The 24,238-nt window shown below is 41.4% G+C and overlaps 2 protein-coding genes across 7 annotated transcripts in view; one reads left to right on the forward strand and one right to left on the reverse strand.

Moving 5' to 3' along the window:
- The window catches only part of ZNF485 (zinc finger protein 485), a 51,483-nt gene that overhangs the window by 25,657 nt on the left and 1,588 nt on the right, over positions 1-24,238 (reverse strand). For 3 of the 4 annotated variants that reach the window (XM_019814165.3, XM_045040365.1, XM_045040364.1), the window contains 3 exons: positions 23,042-23,168; positions 22,482-22,577; positions 15,524-17,023 (listed from right to left, as the gene is read on the reverse strand). In XM_019814165.3, coding sequence (XP_019669724.3) covers positions 15,942-17,023; positions 22,482-22,577; positions 23,042-23,168 — 1,305 coding nt within the window. In that variant the 3' untranslated portion in view covers positions 15,524-15,941. Of the gene's footprint in view, positions 1-15,523; positions 17,024-22,481; positions 22,578-23,041; positions 23,169-24,238 lie in introns of those variants that run through there. The other variant, XM_045040366.1, reaches the window with a different exon arrangement.
- Positions 3,647-8,111, forward strand: ZNF32 (zinc finger protein 32). Of its 3 annotated transcripts, none has more exons than XM_003994189.6 (2): positions 3,647-5,967; positions 7,171-8,111. In XM_003994189.6, the coding sequence occupies exons 1-2, from the start codon at positions 5,898-5,900 to the stop codon at positions 7,920-7,922; spliced, it is 822 nt and encodes a 273-aa protein (XP_003994238.1). In that variant the 5' UTR covers positions 3,647-5,897; the 3' UTR covers positions 7,923-8,111. The 3 variants fall into 3 exon arrangements, with proteins under 3 accessions (XP_003994238.1, XP_044896311.1, XP_019669736.1); XM_045040376.1 differs by lacking the exon at positions 3,647-5,967 and adding an exon at positions 5,978-6,240 and having other exon boundaries at positions 7,129-8,111; XM_019814177.1 differs by lacking the exon at positions 3,647-5,967 and adding an exon at positions 5,978-6,240.

Raw genomic sequence — 24,238 nt, forward strand, 5'->3', positions numbered from 1 at the left:
TGACAGGGACTAGAATAAACACAGACTTGAGACATAATGAGAATGGTTCTGATAAACTCTTCCAGGAGGGCAAATTCTACCATTCTAGGCTCAAAGACTGCTCAGAACTATGGCAGCAAGGGAAGGACTTGAGTATCATGCCATCTCATGGAAACTTCTGGGGCAGCCCCTCCCTTCAAAGAAACCACAAGTCCCTTGCAAGTCAATAACTTACTTTATAAACTTGGATCCTGCAGCTTTCATTCCACATTTAGGATACAATTATCTGATTTTTGCCCCCCTGGGGAAAATATCCTAGACATAGTATGTACATTTTTAGGACTTTTCGATACATATCACTAAATATCTAATCCGAAAGACTGTCTTAGTCTACACATGGATGAAAATGTCCCTTGCCCTACTCCCTTCTGTAATTTTTGCCATTAAGTAGTTAGGGAAAAAAATTTCCTATTTCACCTGGCATTTTAAAAAGATTAATAGCAAGTCTGAGAATTTGTCTCTAATTCTATTTTTTTCTTTTGTGAGGTGCTGTCCTTTGCCAGATTTCTAATGAAATGTTTTATTTTTGTATGTTATCTTTAAATATGACAGTTACTAATATTTTCCCAGCTTGTCATATTTTACCTTCATAAATGGTGTTGACACACAGAAGTGTTGGATTTTAATACAGTCAAATCCAGCAATCTTATTCTTTATTATTTCTACCTTTGTTACCATGATTAGGAAAGCCTTTCCTAAGCCAAGATTATAAAAATATTAATCCACACATTCTTCTGGGCCTTTTGTGGATCTGAGTTTTACATTTTGTATTTAATCCATCTGGAGGCTATCTTGACTATAGTAAGATTAACGTTTCACTTTATTTCTCTCCCAAATGTTTAGCCTTTTGTCGTTAACACCATTTATTGAATTATCTGTCCTTGCCTACCGTTCTGAAATGCACGCAAAGTCGGGGAAGAGTTCTTCAGCAATTGTTCAAATCTACACTGCCGACACCATCACCCGGATCCCCCGCCTCCTGCTGAGTGTGGGCCTTAAGTTGCTGGTGGTGGTTGAAAACTGGGCCCCATTTAGGCCGAGGGTGAAGACTGCCAAGTGTCTGTCTAGGGAGCATTAGGTCGCATCAACTCCAGGCCTAACTGCTTTCTCCCCTATTTCCATTCAATATGCCTACTTTCCCGAGACTCCTTAAGAGAATTTATGTAGATTTGTGAAAAAAGTAACTACAAGTCCTCCTTTACAGCCACCTTTTCCCACCAAAGCTTTGTCATCTACTTTCCTGGTGAGATCTGAAACTTGTCCTAATGTCCACAGCTGATCCTGCCCTCCACAGAACCAATAGACCCAGAGTGACTTCCAGGCGCCTGGTGCTGTTTATCAGCAGACGAAATGACTCCTGGTCCTGGGGTCTGGGAGGTGATGCACGCAGCCCTACTGGCACGGCCTTGGGAGAGAAGAAAGCAGAGACACTCATACAGCATCGCCCAATCAGACATTAGGTCTGGCTTTTGCTGTGTGCTTCCTGGGCTTTGAAAAAATAAGAGTATGTGGCCGCTCTACAAGGAAGAGACAGAGTAGGGATTGTGCCCCATCCCCTGGTGCAATACCCCTTTCTCTCCCTGACTCCGGAACGAATGACAGGAGGCACCACAGGGAGCTCTGCAGTGGTGCTGAGGGGTCTTTCAGGAGTAGGAGACGTCAGGGAAGTTTCCACTGCACACGCAGGGACCTCTCAGTGAGGCAACTGCTGGCCCAGGTTTTAAAGAAGGTAGTGTGTTTGTTTCTCAACTAGACTGTCAGCTCCCTTCATAGAAGGGAGTGCGTCTTCGCATTTGTGTCCCCAACATCCATCACAGTACCTGACACTTAAAACGGGCTCAGCATGTGCTCACGTCGGCAGCACATACACCAAAATGGGCCCGGCACACACAGATTCAATGAACTTAAGTAATGATGTATTACTGGTGATGGTAATGACTAATATTACTTAACACTTTGTATATGCTCTGTGAAATTAATTTTTGGTTCTGTTTTGCTTAACAGGTAGGTGGCTTTGGGGTAAAGGACAAGAACATAATAGCAAGAGGAGACGGGTCTCCAACTAGAAGCTCTGGAGGAGGGAGCCTGAAGAGAGGTACAAAGAGCAAGAGAGCTCCAGGAAGAAGGAAAGCAAAGGTGATTCCAAGAAAGAAAGAGCCCCAGGCAACAGCAGCCTCTGTCCTCAGGAACTTTGCAGCCATCCTTCCCTGTCCAAATCCCCTCTTGGGGAGGCCAGGATCCTATAAAAGTGCACTTGAAGGGGTCTTAGGGCATTTTTAGAGATCCTTTATCTCGTAGATGCTCAAAAGCAATCTTGTCCCTTCGCAGTATCACACGACGGGACTAAGGACTTCATGCCTGTGTCTGAGTGGGCTCTGCACAGACGCCCCATAAAAAAAAGAGCTCTTGCTCCATGTGCTGGTTTTCAGGACTTAAAATTTCTCCACGTTTCAGTTAGGTCTCCAGTTAAGAAGAAAAATCTAATTTGTTACCCTACAAAATACTGTTTTCTCTCCATAATTTCTCCATGAGAAATTTCTCCATAATTCACAAGGTATATGAAGAATAACTTTTTCTGGGTTCACTCACATACCTGTCTTTGCTCTTACGGAACAGAATGGGGGTCGCCTGGCCTGGGCCCTGGCTCTCCCAAGAAACCTACCTGGCACCTGTCCGGTCACCCAACCATAGGCCGGGCTCCCCACCAGGGTAGGAAGCCTATCCAGAGTCCGGTAGCTAATCAGTGGTGGAGCCGATATGCAAACTCAAGACAAGATTCTTACCAAAGAGATCTGAAGGGAATAGCTCTACACCTGACAGCAGTATCGACCTTCCAGCCCCTCTAAATTCTTCAGTTGTGACAAATTCTTCCCCGTAGTCTCTGCTTGAAAGATCTGCTCCTAGCTTCAGAGCTGTAACTACAGAAACTTAGTCTTCGCTCAAGCAGAGGCTCAACTCATAACCCCTAAGCATCTTCTCCCCCCGCCCCCCGGCCAAGACTTTGTTTCCTTCCACGAAGCCCTGCAAGAACCCTGGATTCCCGATTTCCTGGCCCAGCAGACGGCTTCCCGAGGCTGCTATTCCAGGCCTCGCTAATCTGAGGCCTCCTCCTTGAGGCCAAAGGGGATCCGCCTGAGGACCCCGCGCCGGTGGAGACCCTCCAGAGCCCGAGCGGCAGGGCGCGCCGCCGAACTACGTTTCCCACAGTGCTCCGAGAAACCGGGACGACCAAGGCCCGGGACCCAGCGGGCAGGCTCGCGCGGAGCCTCCTGGGAGTTGTAGTTCGGTCCGCTCGCGCCGGCGCTGCTGTGGGCTCCGCGCCGGCCTTTGTCTGTCTGCGGGCGCGCGCCGCTGCGGTGAGTGAGGCCGCCGGCCGGGTCAGTGAGCCCAGGCAAGGCGGAGCCGCGTGGGCGGGCCGCCGCCCCCTGGCCCTCCGAGGCCCCAGTGGCCTTGAGCAGGCCCGGCCGGCCTGAGCCCCGAGGGGGGCCGCCCGCGAGGGGAGAGGCGTGCGGCCCGCAGAGAAGGGTCCAGCTGGACCGGAGAGCGGGGTGCTGAGGTCCAGCACGCAGGGCGGGCCCGGGGTGGGGTGCTGAGGCGGGAGGGGAGAGTGTGCCCGGAGGAGCAGGGGCCCCTCCGACCGCCGCTCCGCAGGGCAGAGCATGGGTGAAGGCCCGCACCCTGGAGACGCGGGAGGGGGAGGCCACAGGCAGGTGTGCCCAGGGGCCTGCAGCGAGGGTTTCACGACACGGTCCGGGAGGGAAAACGCAATCTCCAGGGAGGGGGAATGGGAGAGAGATCAGACTTGTCAGGGTGGAGAATGGGAGAAAGGACAAAATGGACTCAGATGTGCGGAGAAAAAGAATCACCCTCCTCTCATCTTCTAACCCTAAAACTATCACCCAAGAGGTTACCAAGACAGCAAAGTTTACCCCTTCTGCTGGGCCTCTCCTGAGGACTCTCAGCATCAGGCCTTCAGTCTGTAGGTTGTAGCAGAGATTTTGCACATTTGGTTCTTTCGTTCTCCCAAGATCGACCTGATATGACAGTGTCCTTAACCCATTTAGTCAGTGAGAAAATAGAGCCGGGGCTGTTTGGTTACTTGCCTAAGGTTGTGTGGGGGTAATGGAGAAGACAAGGCAAGAATCCAAGTTTCTCATGGCCTAATTCTGAGTTTTTCAAAAGGATAAATAGCCTTTCTGATAGGAAAAGCAATTTTCTACTAATAAAGCTACTTCTTTAAAATCTTCTGGAAACCATTTTCTCAGATTTGTGACCCAGGGAGAAAAATAAGACAATGTCCTTTTTTTTAATCAAGAGACACAGCTGAGTTGTTAACTTGTTGGAAGATCTCAGCATGCGCAGAGGTAGAGCTATAAATTCTACCCTCTTGTTCTGACCAGACTATTTGCTGGATGCCCCAGGGACAGAGTCCAACCCTGGGTAGCAGTTTTCATGCCTTTTCCACTGACTCTTGATGGATGTGCAGTAGTTGAGCAGTAACACCTTGAACCAACAAATGAACACCCTGTAGCATCCTGGCACTCTCACAGAGGATTCCTTTGTAGCTTCTACTCCAAATTGGAAGTGAGGCCTCCAAATGCAAGTTTTTTGGGGTTTTTTTTTTTGGTTTTTTCCAAATACAAGTTTTAAATGCCTCTCCAGTCAAAACAACACGTAGCCAAGTGTACAGCTGTCAAGTGTAGCATTTGTTTACTTTAACAAAACAAAGCACTGTAGCATCACACTGCTATTGCATTAAATCAGGAGGCGAGCATTTTGATGAAATATCTTAGATGGAAATAAGGATTATACATTGAACCACTGCATAAAGTGTAAGAATTCGGTAATGAGGATCCTAAAGTAAGAAGGAAATACTCAAAAAAAGGGGGGGGGGATAGAAAAAGATAATATGGAGCAAGAGGATTCCTAGGATCTTGAAGATTAGTAAAATCTGGTCAAGCACTGTTACATTCGATTCCATTTTATAAAAGTTCTCACCAGCTCTTTAGTGATTAGAGAACTGTCTAGTGTAAGGGCATAGACTTTGGACCTCAAAAGTCTTTAATTTGATCCTTTGCCTATCATTGACTCCTTATCGGCTCTGAGAATTGGAGCAGGTTACTTATCCTAGTTGGAGTACCTTGGCTTGGTTTTGGGAGTCTGGGGTAGGTCTTCCTTTTCCAAGAATTGACAAGTATTTACACATAGAATTGGTATTCTCATACCTTGAAGAATAGGAGAGGGCAGTCTGGATCTGGAACCTCCTAAATATTGCTAAAAGGTAAACATACGAGATCTCTTGTTCTGTCCTTATAAACTAGGGGGATCTGGAGGGGAGAGCTAGAGCCATTTGCATCCTAAAACCAATCATGAAGGCTGAAATGTTGGGTTTTTTTAGATTCTGAATTCCTTTGGAGGCTTGAAGGATAAAAGAGAAGGTGGTTAGATGGGGAAAGGAAGTGAGAGATCCCCATCACATGCCAAGGCTAAAGTACAAACAGGAGTGACCATTATCTTGGGATTGGCAGGAAGAGATTTATGTTTATGTGTTCTCTGCTTTCCCACCTCGTGTTTCCAGTTTGATTCATTTATGTGTGGTCATGACACCTTTTGGCCAACTTTGCAGTCACATTATAGGTGACTTAGATTATATCAGTCCAGATTTCCTCCATTTACTCACCCCAAACTGGAGCTCCTGTTGACTTTATCCTTCTCACTTATCAATTCTCCTGCCCTTTCCTGTTTGTTTTTGTTGTTGTTTTTTGTTTGTTTGCTTTTTCCTCCTCAGGTGTTCAAGAACAGCCCATGGAAGAATCATATGAAGAGGTGGTGATTAAGGTCATACGGCAGGCGTGGACATGTTTGGATTTCCAACAGCTACCCTGCTGGACTGTCACGGAAGATATGCTCAGAATGTAGCATTTTTCAGTGAGTGAGTCGGTTGATCGCTGAGATGCCCTCAGCTCACAACATTCCGTGTCCCTGTCCTCGAGCACTGGTCAGCAGACTGAGGAAGCAGAGGAGACATTTCTTTGGAGGAGTTCACTGTTCCTGGGGGTTACAAGGAAAGCTTGCAAGCTAAAATTAGAAATAGCGGTAGAAATCAAGCAAGAGAATGGTCTTGATATGGACGCAGTTTTGAGGTAGTCTCTGAGAAAATGAATGAGCAGCTTTACATCTCAGCACAGTCACTGAACAAGGGTAAGGCAGAAGAACGAGGAGAAAATCTTCCTAGGATGACTCCCAAGAAAACTGTTAATAGTGATGAAGGGCCCAGTGCAGTAGGAGGCTCAGAGGCAGGGCAATACGGAAAACGCTGTCAGTCAGCATCTGCATAGGAAGTGTTTGAGAATAACTTCCAAACCAAAATTGGTCTCAGTTCCACCGTGGCTTAATAGATTGAAATAGCATGGATTTTAAAGGGGAAAGTTTCTTGGATCAGATTCTATAATTGTCCTAACGTGATCTACGGTATCAGATAAATTATTTAATTTCCTTGAGCTCCAGGCTCTTCATCTGTAAAATGGGACAATAAACTCTACCTTGCAGGGTTGCAGGGATTAGATAATAGATGTAATGTACAAAACGACCTGATATATATTTTTTCTGTTGTCATGGAGCTTACTCCACTGTCAGGAAAACAGATTGGTATAGAGGTGGATTTCTCATTTATTGATTTCTTCAGAGCTTGTACCAACTTTTATATTTTTTCTTACTGGAGTGCCTCCAAAATTTTAGAGCTTTAGGCCCTACGCAACCTGGATCCATAAACTTTTTTGGAGTCCGATAAAACTTGGGTACGGGGCTCTATTTGGTCCTATGTAGTTTTCATAATTTTTCTAAGCCTAAGGCTAAATTAAACTAAATTTAGCGGCAATGTACTACTGTGGAGCATGCCTGTGTTTGAATCCCAACTTGACACTTAGCTGCAAGGTCTTTGACAACCTCCCTATGCTCTCATTTCCTTATCTGTAGCAACCTCATAGTATTGTTCTCAGGATTAAATTATCTATGCAAAGTTCATAGTATAATGGCTGGCACCTACGCACTCAAAGCATTGTTTCTTTTTTCCCTGTTCTTCCCACTCAGCATATTGGTGCATCTTACATGACTTCCCTCTCATTTTACCAGATGTGATGACAGAAGCCCACCACAAATATGACCACTCTGAGGCCACAGGATCCTCAAGCTGGGATTTCCAGAATTCTTTCAGAAGGGAGAAGCTGGAACAAAAATCCCCAGATTCTAAGACACTACAGGAAGATTCACCTGGAGTGAGACAGAGGGTCTATGAGTGTCAGGAATGTGGAAAATCCTTCAGGCAAAAAGGTAGTCTAACCTTGCATGAGAGAATCCACACCGGTCAAAAGCCCTTTGAGTGTACCCATTGTGGAAAAAGCTTCAGGGCCAAAGGCAATCTTGTCACACATCAGCGAATACACACAGGAGAGAAGCCCTATCAGTGCAAGGAGTGTGGGAAAAGCTTTAGTCAACGAGGTAGTCTGGCCGTTCACGAAAGACTCCACACTGGACAGAAACCGTATGAGTGTGCTATTTGTCAGAGAAGCTTCAGGAATCAAAGTAACCTTGCTGTTCATAGAAGAGTTCACAGTGGTGAAAAGCCCTATAGATGTGATCAGTGTGGAAAAGCCTTCAGTCAGAAAGGAAGCTTAATTGTTCACATCAGAGTCCACACAGGCCTGAAACCCTATGCCTGCACACAGTGCAGGAAGAGTTTCCACACCAGGGGGAATTGCATCCTGCACGGCAAAATCCACACAGGAGAGACACCCTATCTGTGTGGCCAGTGTGGGAAAAGCTTTACTCAGAGGGGGAGTCTGGCCGTGCACCAGCGAAGCTGCTCACAAAGACTCACCCTTTGACCACTCTCTTCAAATGAAGTTCTCTTTATGAATTAAAAGTACAAAATCCTCAGATCGAGCAACCTATCCAATTCTATGGAATGAATGCAGACTCTTTCAGAAAGACCATCATTGGGTAGGGCATACTGACTTTTCTCCTTTCCCCCAAATGAATATGAAAAATAAATGTCTTGTTTATTATCATTATCACATATGTTTCATAATTTCTGTCAGTTTATTTGGACCTGATTTCCCAAAGTAACTCCATTAATCTCACACATACTGGGAGATTGTTCTGTGTATAACAGATAGAGATTTTAAATCTGTAGTTGACATCATTAGTCTTTTTAAAAAAATCAGCCCCTTATGAATGCCAAGATCTTTTCTTTACATGTTCAAATCAATCTTGTATTGGATTCAAAACCACTGGTAAGAATTCATCCCAAAAAGCTTGATAGCAAATCCTTATGATCTAAAGAGGTAAATTATATCAAAGGTCTCTGGACACAGAAATGTTTTAGAAATACTATGGATTTGATCAGTGATGCAGTATTGCTCCCAAAGATACCCTGATACCAGTTGAAAAAGTATAGAAGAATGTTCATATCACCCCAATTCATAATAGTCATAAACTGGATAAAACCCAACAATAGGTAAAGTTATAATATATTGGGGTATGTTCATATAACGAAATATAACTCAGCAATAAAAAATAACACAGCTGATACAATAATATGGAAGAATCTCAAAGCTCTATATTGAGTGAAAGAACACAAATACACACACACCAAGAAAAACTAATCTATGGTAATAGAAGTCAGATAGTGGCTAACTATAGGGGGAGGGGACTGGGTAAGGACTGACTTGAAAAGGGCACAAGGCAACCTTATAGAGTGAAAATAAGCGCCATACCTTATTTCAGGTTTCAGATGGTGGATGCCTGGGTCTATAGAATTGTCAAAGTGTACTGAACTCAACATTAGAGTCTATGCATTTTCTCACGTGTAAAGTATACTTCAGTAACAATGAGATATTTTTAAAACACTGCACACAAGTCCCTTAACACTAATCTCATGAAGAGATGGGGTTCTGTCCCTTCCACTTGAGTCTGGGTAGGCTTGTGACTGCTTCAAACAAGAAAACAGAACTGATGCTACATGATATCCAAGAATAGGTCTGAAGAGCTCTTTAAAGGTGTGAAAAATTTCTACATAATTCTCTTGAGACACTTACTCTGGAGAAAACTAGCTGCTATGTGAAAAGCCTATCTTAAGACCACTATGATGGACAAAGCTGCTTATAAGTGCTCCAGTGGACAGCTTCAGCTGAGGTCCCAACAGATAGCCAGCATCAACTACCAGCCACGTGAGTGAGTTATTGTAGATGTCCAGCCAAGTGTAACCTGCAGATGACTGGAGCCCCAAGTGACATCTGACCAAAACTGTATGAGAGACCCCAGTAAGAACAGCCTTCCCAAATTCCTAACACAGAATCATGAGAGAATTCAAAAGTGATGGTGTAACCACTAAAAATTTAGATTAGTATACAGCAATAATAGAACATATTTTCTAAAAGGATAAGATACTATGAAAAGAAAAGGAAAAGTCTGGGAGAACAACTTGAGATTTACTTACTGATTAAACCAAAACAGGAAATCATGATTTAAGATTCACCAGAGAGCTTAAGATTTAAAAATAAACATTTATTTTGACAACACAGAAAGCAAGACATAGATTAGTTAACCCAGATACAAGTTAATATGAAGCAGTAAATGCTAGTCTCTAGCAGTCCTGCACTGTAAGAAATTTATTAGATACTTCAGTAACGAGGCAGTTTAAAAACACTGCCCACAAATTCTCTGATCTCACAAAGGGATGGAAGTCTATTTCACCTCCACTTGAATCTGGATCGGCTTGTGACTGCTTCAAACACAAAAAAATAGCAGAACTGATGCTACATGACTTCCAAGAATAAGTCCGAAGAGCTCTTTAAAGGTGTGGAAAGTTTCTGCATGATAGGTAGAGATAAACACATACAGACACAGCTATATATAGATAGAATGCTAGTTCGGCAGAACTAGTAAATAAGGAGTAAATAGGTCAGAAAATATAAAGGGCCTTTAAAAATATTCTTTCTATTCTTGATACATGTATTATTAGATTTCTTCAAAGATTGTTGGCTGCTTATATTACAGTAATAACAAAAGAGAGTTCCAGTTTAAGAGGACACTGTAAGAAGATCCTGGACTCCCCTCTTCCCACAGATACATTTAATCTACAGCCACATATGAAACCATTTCCTCTTTACAAAACTAAAAACTAGCTGAGTGACTCCTATATATAACACAAATTTAAAAACCTCACACTGAAGCAGGTAGAAGAGGCTGAGACCCTTTTGCCATAAATCCTACCCCTAGTACAGCAAACCACAATCAGGAGGGAATACACAACCTGAGGAGCAAAGAGCTTAGCCCCACGTTGGTTATTCCAACTTTGAAGACTGAAGACAGGAGTCCCCAAAACATGTAGTTCTGAAAACCAATAGGACTCACATTCATGAGACCCACAAGACTAGAGTGAACTGAAAAACAGCTCTTAAAGGGCTCTCACACTTGGGGCGCCCGGGTGGCTCAGTCAGTTAAGCTCTCAGCTGGGGTCATGATCTCACGGTTCCTGAGACTGAGCCCCACGTGAGGCTCCACACTGACAATGCAGAGCCTGCTCGGGATTCTCTCCCTCTCCTCTCTCTTCCCTCCCCATTGTGCTCTCTCTCTCTCAAAATAAATAAATAAACTTTAAAAAAGGGAGGCAGGGGGACACTCACACTTGGACTCACCCCAGGGAAAAGCACAAGAGGCAGCCAGTTGAGAGGTGCCCAGACTTCATGTGAAAGAGGCATATTTTCAGGGCACCTGGGTGGCTCAGTTCATTGAGCATCCAACTCTTGATTTTGGCCCCAACGTTGTGGGGATCGAGCCCCGCATCAGGCTCTGTGCTGAGCTTGGAGACTTCTTAGGATTCTTTCTCTCTCTCCCCCTGCCCCTCTCCCCTGCTCATGCTCACTTGCACTCTCTCTCCCTCTCTCTCTCTCTCTCTCTCTCTCTCTCAAAAAAAAAAATTAAAAAGGAGTATTTTCTTATCTTAAAGTGATGGCCTGAGGCACAAGCCTCTCATTGAACGCACACCCTAGGGGCCTTGCATCTCCAGAGGTGGAAGATGGCTGGCACCATCTTGGCACCGTCCCTCTGCCTCACTGTTCAGCTCACCCGTTATCTCCCAGGAGGGAGCTTATGCCCTCCTCTGGCACACCACTTCTGGCAGCTCTGGCCTAGGGGAACAACTCTAGGTCACCCGAACCTGGTGCCCAGTGGGGCTTATGCCCATGGGTCCACAGGACTGTAACCAATGTAGAAATAAGCTCTTGACTGGCTACCACCCTCAGGGCACAACAAGAGACAACAGACCAAGGCACTCAGTGTTTCTGTGAAAGAAGCCTATTAGCTTATCTTCATAGCTGCGGCGCGAAGGGCAGGATTGTAATTGAACACACAGGTAAGGGCACACGGTAATTCTCTCCAGAGACCTCAGAGGATGTCATCTTCACGTTCTCCCTCTGCCGTGCTCCACAGCACCAGTATTTCCCAGAAAGGTGCTCATGCATGTGTCTCATGTTGTCTCATGCTCACGTTGGTTTTTATGGCTCAACATCCACAAATCTATCAAGGTGACACACATTAACCAAATGAAGGGTAAAAATCCTGTGATCATCTCCACACAGTAAAAGCATATGACCAAAGTCAACATCTGTTCCTGACAATAAAAACTCTCAATAAAGTTGGTAAGAGGAAACACCCCGCAGCAAAATAAAGACCATATAGGACAGCTAACATCATACGCAGAGTAAAAAGCTAAAAGCTTTTCCTCTAAGATCAGAAACAAGACAAGGATACCCATTATCCTCACTTTTATTCAACATAGTAATTAAAACCCTAGCCAGAGCAATTAGGCAAGACAAAGAAATAAAAGGCATTTTATTTCAAATTAGAAAGAAGCAAAACTGTCACTATTTGCAGATAACATGATCTTATATATAGAAAACCCTAAAGACATCGCACACACACACAAAAACGTTAAGACTAATAAATGAATTCAGTAAAGTTGTATAAATAAATACACAGGGGCGCCTGGGTGGCTTAGTTGGTTGAGCATCTGACTCTTGATTTCGGCTCAGGTCATGATCTCACGGTTTGCGGGTTCAAGCCCTGCATCGGTCTCTGTGCGGACAGTGTGGAGCCTGCTTGGAATTCTCTCTCTGCCTCTCTCTCTGCCCCTCCCCCACTTCCCCTCTATTTCTCTCTCAAAATAAATAAAAATAAACTTTAAAAAAGAAATGAGGGGCGCCTGGGTGGCTCAGTCGGTTGAGCGTCCGACTTCAGCTCAGGTCACGATCTCTCGGTCCGTGAGTTCGAGCCCCATGTCGGGCTCTGGGCTGATGGCTCAGAGCCTGGAGCCTGCTTCCAATTCTGTGTCTCCCTCTTTCTCTGCCCCTCCCCCGTTCATGCTCTGTCTCTCTCTGTCCCAAAAATAAACGTTGAAAAAAATTTAAAAAAAAAATGAAATATACAAAATCTGTTGCTTTTCTGTACACTAATAACAAAATATCAGAAAGAGAAATTAAGAAAACAATCCCATTCGCAATTGCATCAAAAAGAATTAAATACCTAGAAATAAATTTAACAAAGGATGTGGAAGACCCATACACTGAAAACTCTAAGACATTGATGAAAGAAATCAAATAAGACAAATAAATGGAAAGATATTCCATGCTCATGGATGGAAGAGTTATTATTGTTAAAATGTCCACACTACTCAAAGCAATCTACAGATTCAGCGAAATCCCTGTCAAAATTCCAATGGCATTTTTCACAGAAATAGAACAATCCCAAAATTTGTATAGAACCATAAAAGACCTGGAACAGCCAAGACAATCTTGACAAGAACAAAGCTGGAGGCAACATGCTCCCTGATTTTAAACCATATTATAAAGCTATAGCAATCAAAACAGTATGGTACTGGCATTAAACAGACACACAGATCAACGGAATAGAGAAGAGAGCCCAGAAATAAATAAGCACATGGCAAATTAATCTATGATGATGAGGGGGGTTAGATGGGTGAAGGGAGTCAAAAGGTACAAACTTCCATTGATAAATAAGTCACCCTGCCAAGGCACTCCCTTCATGGAGTACCCTGGGAACCCCCAACCGATGACCCACCTCAGCTCCAGCCACCCTGCCAGGGCACCCCCTGCAAGCAGCACCCCAGGCACCCTAGACCCACGCCCTGCCTCTGCTCCAGCCACCCCCCTCCCCAGGGTGCCTCCTGTGCTGAGCACCCCAGGACATCCTGGCTTGTACTCACTTCAGCTATCCTGCCAGGGCACCCTCTGCATGGAGAGCCCCAGGACTGCCCCGGGCTGCACCTACTTCAGCTTCAGCTGTCCTGCCAGGGTGCCCTCTGTACAGAAAGCCCTACCTGAGGTTCTAGCCTATAGCGTCTACCACCAAATTTGTGAGAAGGCATTCAGATCAGTATTGACCAATAGAAATACGATGCGAACCCCAAATATGGGTTGCATATATAACTAAATTTTCTAGCAGACACATTAAAATCATTTTAAATAAATTTAATATTTAACCTATATATCCAAAATATCATTTTGATATATAACATAAAAATGACCGAGAGACTTTAGTTTCTGTTTGCCATGCTGCATCTTCAAAACCCAATGTATGTGTTACACTTATAACACATCTCAACTCAGACTAACCTCTTTTTAACTGCTCAATAGCCACTTGTGGCTACTCTACTGTGTCGCCCTTAAATGATTCAACCAGGCAACTGTTAAGTCAATGCCAGTCTTGAGTTTTCCCAGCTGAGACCCAAACTTCACACTGTTAGAAAGTTGTCCCTCCCATGCTCTTTCTGGATTCTTGATACTCACAAAGTCTGCGAGTATAACAAAATGATAACTAAGTTTGGGTGGCTTGTTATGTGCCAGCAGTAACTGGGATGTCAGTCTGAAAGTCTATAATTTATTTAAACGTTTTCCTAATTTAGGTGTTTTTCCCACTTCTTTTCAGGATTTTATTATAAACAATGCTATGATGAGTAATATAAGCTTTGTAAGCTAATCAAATTATTTCCTTGAGAGTGGATTTTCTGGGTCAATGGAAGCATACATTTAGATTGACATTCATGTTGTCAAACTGCTATCCAAAGCTTAACCAGTTTTCACTAATAACACACATATGCCCAATGGTGCTACTAATTAATACTAACCATTTTTAGTTTCTTGAGTTGAATGTTTAGTTCCTTTCCCTTCTGTTCTATAAAATTCATAAATAATCTGGCTTTAGCTTATGTTTTAAACTATCACTGATACATTTGTATTATAAAAGATTGAAGTAATGCACAAACTATATAAAAGGGACCCTACACCATTATATAATTTGGCTTTTTTCCCACTTAAAGTCTTGGTTATCTTTCCGTGTCAGTTAAAAAATTAACCCATTAAGTGTTTATTGATTGAATGATTGCCTTATAATTGCTATGTATTAAATTACTGCATGGTAGTCCAAAGAATGCATGTATCTTAATTTAACCATTGCCCTAGTGATAGATATTATGGTGACTCAAATTGTGCATTACTATAGTGCTCTAAAGACTGCCTTTACTCTTTATTGGATTTTAAGAAGTAGAAATGTTAAGTCAAAGAGTAGAAGCTTTCTAAAAGTTGGCAGATACAGTCAAATTATGCTTCTCATCACCAAACACTTCATTAATTCACAATTCCTTCAACAATATGTAAGTGTGCCTATTTTCTTGCACCCTCAAAAGTACAAAATATTTTCTATCTTATTAATTTTTGCCAAGAATGACAAAAAAAAAATCTGATCATTTTAATTCACATTTCTCTAAAGCTGGTTATTTCTTTTGGACTATTTATATTTCCTTTTTCTGACAACTGTACATTCATATTCCAAGCCATTTCTCCACTGGGATTTTTATATTATTCTTATGTACCTGTATGAACGCTTTAGATATTCTAAGTATTGTTTGTTATTTATGATGGTGATAATATTCTCTCCAAGTCTGGCTGTTTGTATTTTAACGCCATGAAGCCTATGGTCATACAAAAGCTTTTACTTTTTTTTTTTTATTTTTTTTTAATGTTTATTTATTTTTGAGACAGAGAGAGACAGAGCATGAATAGGGGAGGGTCAGAGAAAGGGAGACACAGAATCCGAAACAGGCTCCAGGCTCCGAGCTGTCAGCACAGAGCCCGACGCGGGGCTCGAACTCACGGACCACGAGATCATGACCTGAGCCGAAGTCGGCCACCCAACTGACTGAGCCACCCAGGCGCCCCAAAATAAAAAAATACTTTTTATGTGGTTATTTATTTTATTTTTATGGCTTCTGAATTTTCTTATTTAGAAAGACAACTAGGTTTAACTATGTTAAATTATACATTAATGTGTATGCGATTAAATATTTCAAAAGAAAAGTCAAAGTAAAAATTTCACTTCATCATACCAATAAAAACATTCTTCTCAAAGATAAAAAACTTTTGGACTTTATTTTACTAGATCTTTTTGAATACATAGGATATATACATATAAACAAAATAGCTTCATTTCTTAAAATGTAAATTGGACCACAATATGTAGATTTTCTGCAACTTACTTTTTTTTAACTGGAACAAGGTATCATGGGATATTTCTATGTCTCTCTATAGAGCTCTACTTCATTCTTTTTACTTGCTACATAGTGTTCTATAGTAACTATTTCCATATTGATAAACATTCAGGTTCTTCAAATATTTCACTAATACAAACCATACGACAGTGAACATCCTCACAAGTGAGACGTTCTCCAGGATAGAGGTACGCAGACTATTTTTGTTAAGTGTGTGATTTGTCGAATGTCTCCCCTTTGACGGTCAAAAAGAATAATTACTTTTGCCTGATTTACCACACTAATTACATTTGATGGCTCTTTCTTTGTTATGCATTTTCTTATGTTGTTTAAGGGCTGAACTCTGAGGAAAAGCCTTCCCACATGCATTACATTCATAAGGTTTTTCTCCGGTATGGATTCTCTGATGTTCCACGAGGCCAGAGCTATGTCTGAAGGATTTCCCACATTTCTTACAGTGATAGGGCTTTTCTCCAGTATGAATTCTCTGATGTCCAATAAGGGTTGAGCTCTTCGTAAAGACTTTCCCACAGTCATTACATTGATAGGGTTTATTTCCACTATGAGTTTTCTGATGTCCAGCAAAGGATGAGCTATACCTGAAAGATTTTCCACACTTACTACAGTGATAGGGTTTCTCTCCGGTATGCATTCTTTGATGACTAACAAGTGTTGAGCTCTTCCTAAAGGTTTTTCCACATTCTTTACATTGATACGGTTTCTCACCAGTATGGATTTTCAGATGTTCCAACACAGTTGAGTTATCCCTAAAAGCTTTCCCACATTCCTTACATGTAAAAGGCTTCTCTCCACTATGTATTCTCTCATGACGAGTAAGGGCTACATTCTGAGCAAAGGCTTTCCCACAGTCATTACATTTGTAGGGCTTCTGACCGGTATGAATTCTCTGATGACGTAAAAGGATAGAGTTCTTTCCAAAAGCTTTTCCGCATTCATTACATTTATGAGGTTTCTCTCTAGAATGAATTTTCTGATGATTAACAAATGTTGAGTGCTTCTTAAGGAATTTCCCACATTCAATACATCTATAGGGTTGCTTGCCTGTGTGGATTTTACGATGATTTAAAAGGGATGAGCTGCTCATAAAGGCTATCCCACATTCATTACATTTATGGGGTTTCTCACCAGTATGATTTCTCTGGTGGCTAATAAAGGAGGAATTATATTTGAAGACTTTCCCACATTCCTCACATTTATAATGTGTCTTCTCTGCGGAACTTCTGCCCTCCCAGTCCAGGCCTCTCTCCATCATGTTAATTTTTGTTTCTTCTCCCAGATCAGATCCTTCAGAGGTATTTTGCTTTAGGGTGGACACCTTTGTTTCAAACCAGTACTCCTGGACTGAAAAAAATTTTTTTAATTCAAACACTCTCTATGTTGAAATACTGAAAGTGTGAGCTGCACAGGATAAGAATAATGTTCTCTTCTACACAAGGAAGGGTTATGTAAAATTAATTCATCCCACTTGTGACTCTTGCTAAGAAAAGACGGCAAGACTAAAGATAAAAGATAAGTAGGTGTCTAAAGAAATGGCAGGAAGTTATATTATAAACTTTGTATTTAAAGAACGCAAAGAGCATCTAAGAAGTTGGCAAGTTAGGAAGGTAACACAGAACCCGCCCCTCCAAAAATAGATGAGAATGTGAGAATACACACAAATTTGGAGAGAAAACCAAGTATCACAAAGCAAACCATGATTGCTAGCACAGAATCCTGTAGGGTAGTACATCTGAGAACATTTTAATGTCTCCAAGAACTTAAGGATAACATTTCATTGTGAGAATTTAACAGAGAACCAATATTTAATGTATCAGAGAAAAACCAGACAAAACATTTAAGGAACCAAAACAGTTCTCAGACCTAAAAGATTCTAGACTTTAAGTTTTTAACATACCTAAAAAAGAACATACCAAATTGTCACTTTTTTGTTGTTGTTGTTACAAAGTACACACACAAGACCCAAGAGAAAATATGCAAGATGATTCTGACAAGTAGATGCCAGAAAACTAATGAAGCCATATTTGTGATAAATCAACAATCAATGATCAATTCTTTCACTGAATGAATTTTTCTAATATACAGATATAGATATATACACACATACACATATATTTATATTTTTATTTTTTGTATTTATATTTATTATGATTCCATACATCAGATACTAGAGCTAAGATTTATTTTTTTAGGAAAATGCAAGAAATGAAGCCTGGTGAGTAACAACCCAGATCCTTCAAATGGCCTTTAAAGGGATATGCATTTAATGTATAATGGTTAAACTAGAGAAAATTTCAAGATACTGATTGTAAAGGTAGGTAGAGGCAAATTAGTCATATGAAGAGAAATGCAAGTATATGGACATCTGTTTTATGACAAAGGTAGCTTGCAGAGCAGTGAGGAACATTGGTACTTTTTTGGGAGAGTTAAACATGAACGCTACCTCTTACCATGCACAAAAAATCAGTTTCAAAAGTATGATAAATCTAAAAGGCAAACAATAAAGCTCCTAGAAGTTAACATAGAAGAATGTTTTCATGAACTTGGGGAAAGATTTATTAAAAAGGACACAAAAAACACTGTCAAGAAAGGGAAAGATTGATAAACTAGAGATCATTAAAATTAAAACTTCTATTCATCAAAAGACCATTAATAATGAAAAGCAGAGGGGTGCCTGGGTGGCGCAGTCGGTTAAGCGTCCGACTTCAGCCAGGTCACGATCTCGCGGTCCGGGAGTTCGAGCCCCGCGTCAGGCTCTGGGCTGATGGCTCAGAGCCTGGAGCCTGTTTCCGATTCTGTGTCTCCCTCTCTCTCTGCCCCTCCCCCATTCATACTCTGTCTCTCTCTGTCCCAAAAATAAATAAACGTTGAAAAAAAAAATTTTTTTTTTAAAATAATAATAATGAAAAGCAGAGAGAAGGGTGATACTGCATATGTAATCAACAAAGGGCTCTCTGAATAGATATTTCGTAAAAAATGATATATAATGGCCAATAAGCATTTGCAAATGCCCTCAACCTCATTAGATATCAGGGATAAGGATATTAAAACCACATGAGATACACAACACACCCAAAGAATGCCTAACTTCAAAAGACTGACAATATCAAGCACTGGTAAGGATACGGAAAAATGAGTACTCTCACACACTGATGGTAGAAATATAAATGGTACAAACCTTTAAAAAACTATTTGGCATTATGTAGTAAAGTTGAATATATGCATATCCTATAAAATAGAAAATCCACTCCTAAGTATGTGCCCAGAAGAAATGTATCTACATGTGAACCAAAAGATAACCCATAAAATTGTTCACAGCATCTCTAATATTAGTCAAAACCTGGAAATATCCCAAATATCCATCCAAATATATGCAATAAGCTATGGTATAGCAATACAATGAATGAAATACTCCATTTCATTTCATGTTTTCAAAGCATGGTCCCCAGTCCAGTAGCATTCGCATCAGCATCACCTGGGAACTTGGTAAAAATTTTCAGTTCACTCTAAACCAAATAAATAAAAAACTCTGAGGGCTGGGCCTAGTAATTGTACTTAAGCATGCATTCTGATGAATGCTAAATTTTTAAGAATCCTTGGTCTACACAAAGGACAATGAATGAAAATGGCCAAATAAACTTCAGTGTTAGTCTGGGTGGGGAGGGGTTAGGGCAGGGGAACATGGCTAATGATTGGGAGGGATCAGCATGTTATTTAGTAGTATTCCCAGGGTTCTTTTCCTTGACCTGAGTGTTGGTTACATAGTATTCGATTTAAAAATACTATACTAATTTAGGGGTGCTTGGGTGGCTCAGTCAGTTAAGCGTCCAACTCTAGATTTCGGCTCAGGTCATGATCTCATGGTCATGAGGTCGAGCTCTGCATCATAACCAAGAGGCATTTGATAAAATTCAACATCGTGCTTATTTTAAAATAAATAATTTCTTAATGAAAGAGGTGAATTAAATTTTTTTAATGTTTATTTCTTATTTTTTGAGAGAAAGAGAGACAGAGACAGAGCACAAGTGGGGGAGGGGCGGAGAGAGAGGGAGACACAGAATCTGAAGTGAGATCCAGGTTCTGAGCTGTCAGCACAAAGGGCTCGAACCCACGAACTGTGAGATCGTGACCTGAGCTGAAGTCGCACGCTTAACTGACTGAGCCACCCAGGTGCCCCGAAAGAGGTGAATTAAATACTTAACTACATAATAACATTCAGGTTTCCCAACCCAATAACCAGCTAAATGGGAGAATCCTAGACACAATCCTATTAGAGACACAAAAAGACTATCATATCCATCATTACCATTATTGTTGACAATACAAAAACAAGTCGATATAAAACAAACTTTAAAAAAAAAACACATGCTCGACTACACTCCTGATAAGAGAAATGCAAACTACAATTACAATAAAATTAAAGTTTTTAACTATCAGTTTGGCAATGATCAAAAAGTATAAGACACTGTTGACAAGGTATGATCAGATTGGCATCCATACATTGTCATTAGGAGTATAAATGTATATAATCTCTATGGATACTGGTAATATTCACTGAATTTAAAAATATACTTACCCTTTCACCTACAAATTCTTCTAGAATTTATCCTATAGATTTACTTGTACTTGAGAGAACTGATGTGTATAAAGATAATCACTGCATCATTCATAGTTATTATGTCCATCAACGGGGAACTGATAACATAAGTTACACTACATCCACAAAATGAAACACTGTATACCCATTAAGAATAAAACAGCACTCTAAATGATGTAGCTATTTGAAATGATTTCCAAGATATTACAAAAGATACACAATACTGTACTACCATGTGCTTTAAAAAAAAAAAAAAGGAATACATGTATATTCTTGCAAAGCACACACTATATCTAGAAATTTCCACAAGAAATTTATATAAGAATGCCTCCAGAGAGAAGAACTGGATGATTAAGAAAGGTATGTGAAGGGAATGCGTGGGTGGCTCAGTCGGTTAAGCATCTGACTCTTGATTTCGGCTCAGGTCATGATCCCAGGATCATAGGATCGAGCCTCACATTAGGCTCTGGGCTGACAGTGTGGAGCCTGCTTGGGATTCATTCTTTCTCTCTCTCTCTCTCTCTCAAAAATAAATAAACTTAAAAAAATAAATAAATAAAGGTATGTGAAGAAGACTACATACAATTTGAACCATTTGAATTTTGTACCATATGTATTTCTAAAAACTAAAAGAGTAGAATATGCAGAAAAGGAGGATGAACTGTGAAACATGGAAGGGTTGTGAAATCTTTGTCTAAAGATTTATCAGTCTTCTAAATGGATGGAAGAAATATCAAAGGAAACATTGCTAGTTTTTACTACATCTAAATTCTAAACATCTTATTTCAAAAAATACCAAAATTAAAACAGAAAGAACAAAGAATAAGGAAGACTGAGTTACTACTACTACTGAATTACTCAATAAGGAATCTACACAAAAATTTAGAGGGAAAGGGGGTGCCTGGGTGGCTCAGTCGGTTAAGTGACTAACTTCAGCTCAGGTCATGATCTCCTGGTTTGTGAATTTGAGCCCCACATCAGACTCCTCAATGATGGTGCAGAGCCTGCTTGGGATTCTCTCTCTCTCCCTCTCTCTCTCTCTCTGCCTTTCCCCCATTTGTGCTTTCTCTCTCTTTCAAAATAAATAAATAAAACTTTTAAAATTTTAGGAGAAAAAAAGTTAAACATAGTAAGAACAAAAGAATTACTGAAAAGCGTTAAAAAACAAAACAAAACAAAACAGGGCCACCTGGGTAGCTCAGTCAGCTAAGCACTCAACTCTTGATTTTGGCTCAGGTCATAATTTCACAGTTCATGAGATCAAGCCCTGAGTTGGGCTCTGCTCTGGCAGCATGGAGCCTGCTTGGGATTCTCTCTCTCCTTCTCTCTCTGCCCTTCTCCTGCTCACACACACATGTTCCCTCTTCCTCTCTCTCTCTCTCTCTCAAAATAAATAAAAAAAACATTTTAAAAAAACCTAGGTTAAACAAATTATATATATCACTGGTATTTTCCATGAAATATAATTATAAAAGTTTCTCTGAAGATGATATAGGCAAAACGACAATTAGAGTTTTTAAAAAAGGAATACTAGCAAGATAAATGTTGTAGGTGAGAGAAACATCATGTTTAAAGACTTTGAAATGAATTATGATGCAAAGAAAGCGACTTACAGAAATTTATGCAAAGTATACACAGAAAAAAGATGAGAGCCAAGAGCAAAGGATAACAGAGAAATTTTAAAAGGGGAGAAAACGCTTCCCCATCAACTTGTTTGCTAAAAATAGTAATTATCTGATAGTTAGGAAACTATGCTTACACTTGGAATCTGCCACTGCCACTATACGATTAAAGATAATGGATATTAAAACCAGAAAAGGATATACAGTCATTTATTAAGCTAACCATGAGAAAATTTGAAAGGAATTGAAAATGGACAGAAGGTAGAAACAAAGTACAGCCCGACAAGTGCCTGAAAACAGGGAGGGAGAAAAAAAACACATGAAGAGACTGAGGATTTCAGGCGAGAAGTCATGGGCCTGAGGCCCTCGAGAAGGGAGCAGCTCTCCACAGGCACGGATAGAATGAGGAGAAAAACAGCAAGTCATCTGACGCAGCGATGACATTAAGAGGAGGAAAGCGGTGTCAAGTTCCCCCACGAGGCTGCACAGACACGCGCCCTCTGACGTGAGCCTTGTGACCAACAAGTCCTCCTCACCACTCTGTGTGCTGAGCTGCTGCTTGAAATGGTCCCGCCTCACTCACCTGAACAAGTACCTGATGGAACTTGCTGTGCTTCCATCCATGGCTCTGACCCTTGCTCCAACTGGGTGATTAGTTTGGGTTTGGAAGAGAGAAGCCCTGTTCATAGAAAAACACAAAAGGAATGTGACTATGGTCATGAGCACAAGCAGTCATCCCAGACCTCAGTCTCAGGAAGGTTTCCACATCAGAGAGGCCTAGAGGGTGGTATGAGGATGTCCGAATCATGTCCAAATCATGCTAGTTATAGAAAGGTAAGAGAGAAGGCCAGTTAGAAAACCAGGCCTCCTTGAGGATGAGAATTCCTATTGTTGGTGGCAGACAAATCCTGAGATGGAAAATTTAGAAAACTGGGCTAGACAACACACATAGCTGCCATCTTAAACTCTGTATGGCTCGGACTTTCTGAGAGATGGGACTGTGTGTAGTAAACTCCAGCCTCTAAGTCCATGCTAAAAACAAACAAAACTTCCTATTTACGATTTAAATACCCCAAATCATTTACCCTGTGAAAACACACAGTTGCCCAGGAAATCAATTTTGAATTAAAAAGACATCCTTACCCACTGACACCAGACTCCCATAGTTTTCCAGCATCACATCCTTGTACAGGGCCCGCTGAGCAGCATCCAGGTGTTTCCATTCAATCTGGGTAAAGGCCACAGCCACATCCCCAAATGTCAGTGATCCCTGCAAAGTCAAACCCAATTCTTCTCACCAAGGAATGTTTATACCCTGAAGCAGGGAACCAGGAAGTCCTCATCAGAAAAGGAGAGCAACACCTTCAAGGCCAGCTTCTGATACTTCAGCTTGTTTATGCAGAGGGAAGTGGAACACAGTTAACAAAAGGACCAAGGGGGAAAGTAAATGACAAGCTCAGGAAGCAGACTTGCTACCCAGGAACAAAAAATCAAAAGAAGCTGGAAAATCCAGCCAGGAATAAGAGGAGGTCATGGCCCCTCATTTCAACCACACTGCCCTCCTCACGTTCTTCCAACACACCTATCATGCTCCCTCCTCTGGGCCTGGCATTTGCTCATTCCTCACTTCATAGGTCTTTGCTTAAATGTCACCTCCTCAGAATGTTCTTCGCTTTTCTCCCATCCTCTACCACTCTCCATCCCATGTCCCACTTCACTCTCTTCACAGGATTTCTCACTACTTGGCAGGACTGGATTTATCATCTATAATGTGAGCTCCAGGAGCTGAGGGACCACTTGGGTCACTGTTGTCCCCCTCGCCTAAAATACTGCCTGGAACATAGAAGTGTTCAAGGATTCGTCAGTCAACAAATAAATAGAAACTCCAAAAGGCATGCAAAATGATAGTGGATTTATCCTAGAATTTACTAGGAAATAATATATATTTGTCAATTGCCTTTCACAGCAATAGCAACTTAGTATGTACCACGCACAGTGCTAAGCCCCAAGATAAACACCATCTCTCTGCATTTCTGCCATGATGGTCTATAAAGTAAATCTATTTCATAGCTAAAGACACTAAGGCTCAGAGAGTTGAAAGAACTTGTTCAAAGTCACAGGGCTGGTTGACTACAGAATAAAAAGGAGCTTTAAAAAGTGATAGTGAGGGGCGCCTGGGTGGCGCAGTCGGTTAAGCGTCCGACTTCAGCCAGGTCACGATCTCGCGGTCCGGGAGTTCGAGCCCCGCGTCAGGCTCTGGGCTGATGGCTCAGAATCTGGAGCCTGTTTCAGATTCTGTGTCTCCCTCTCTCTCTGCCCCTCCCCCGTTCATGCTCTGTC

Source organism: Felis catus, chromosome D2, assembly GCF_018350175.1.
Source record: "Felis catus isolate Fca126 chromosome D2, F.catus_Fca126_mat1.0, whole genome shotgun sequence".
In the NCBI taxonomy this organism is placed as follows: domain Eukaryota; kingdom Metazoa; phylum Chordata; class Mammalia; order Carnivora; family Felidae; genus Felis; species Felis catus.

Coding starts and splice junctions, on each gene's coding strand:
- ZNF32 (XM_045040376.1), top strand. CDS start 6,198: ATGAATGAGCAGCTTTACATCTCAGCACAGTCACTGAACAAGG. Junction 6,241..7,128: donor AGCACAGTCACTGAACAAGG/GTAAGGCAGAAG, acceptor CTTCCCACTCAG/CATATTGGTGCATCTTACAT.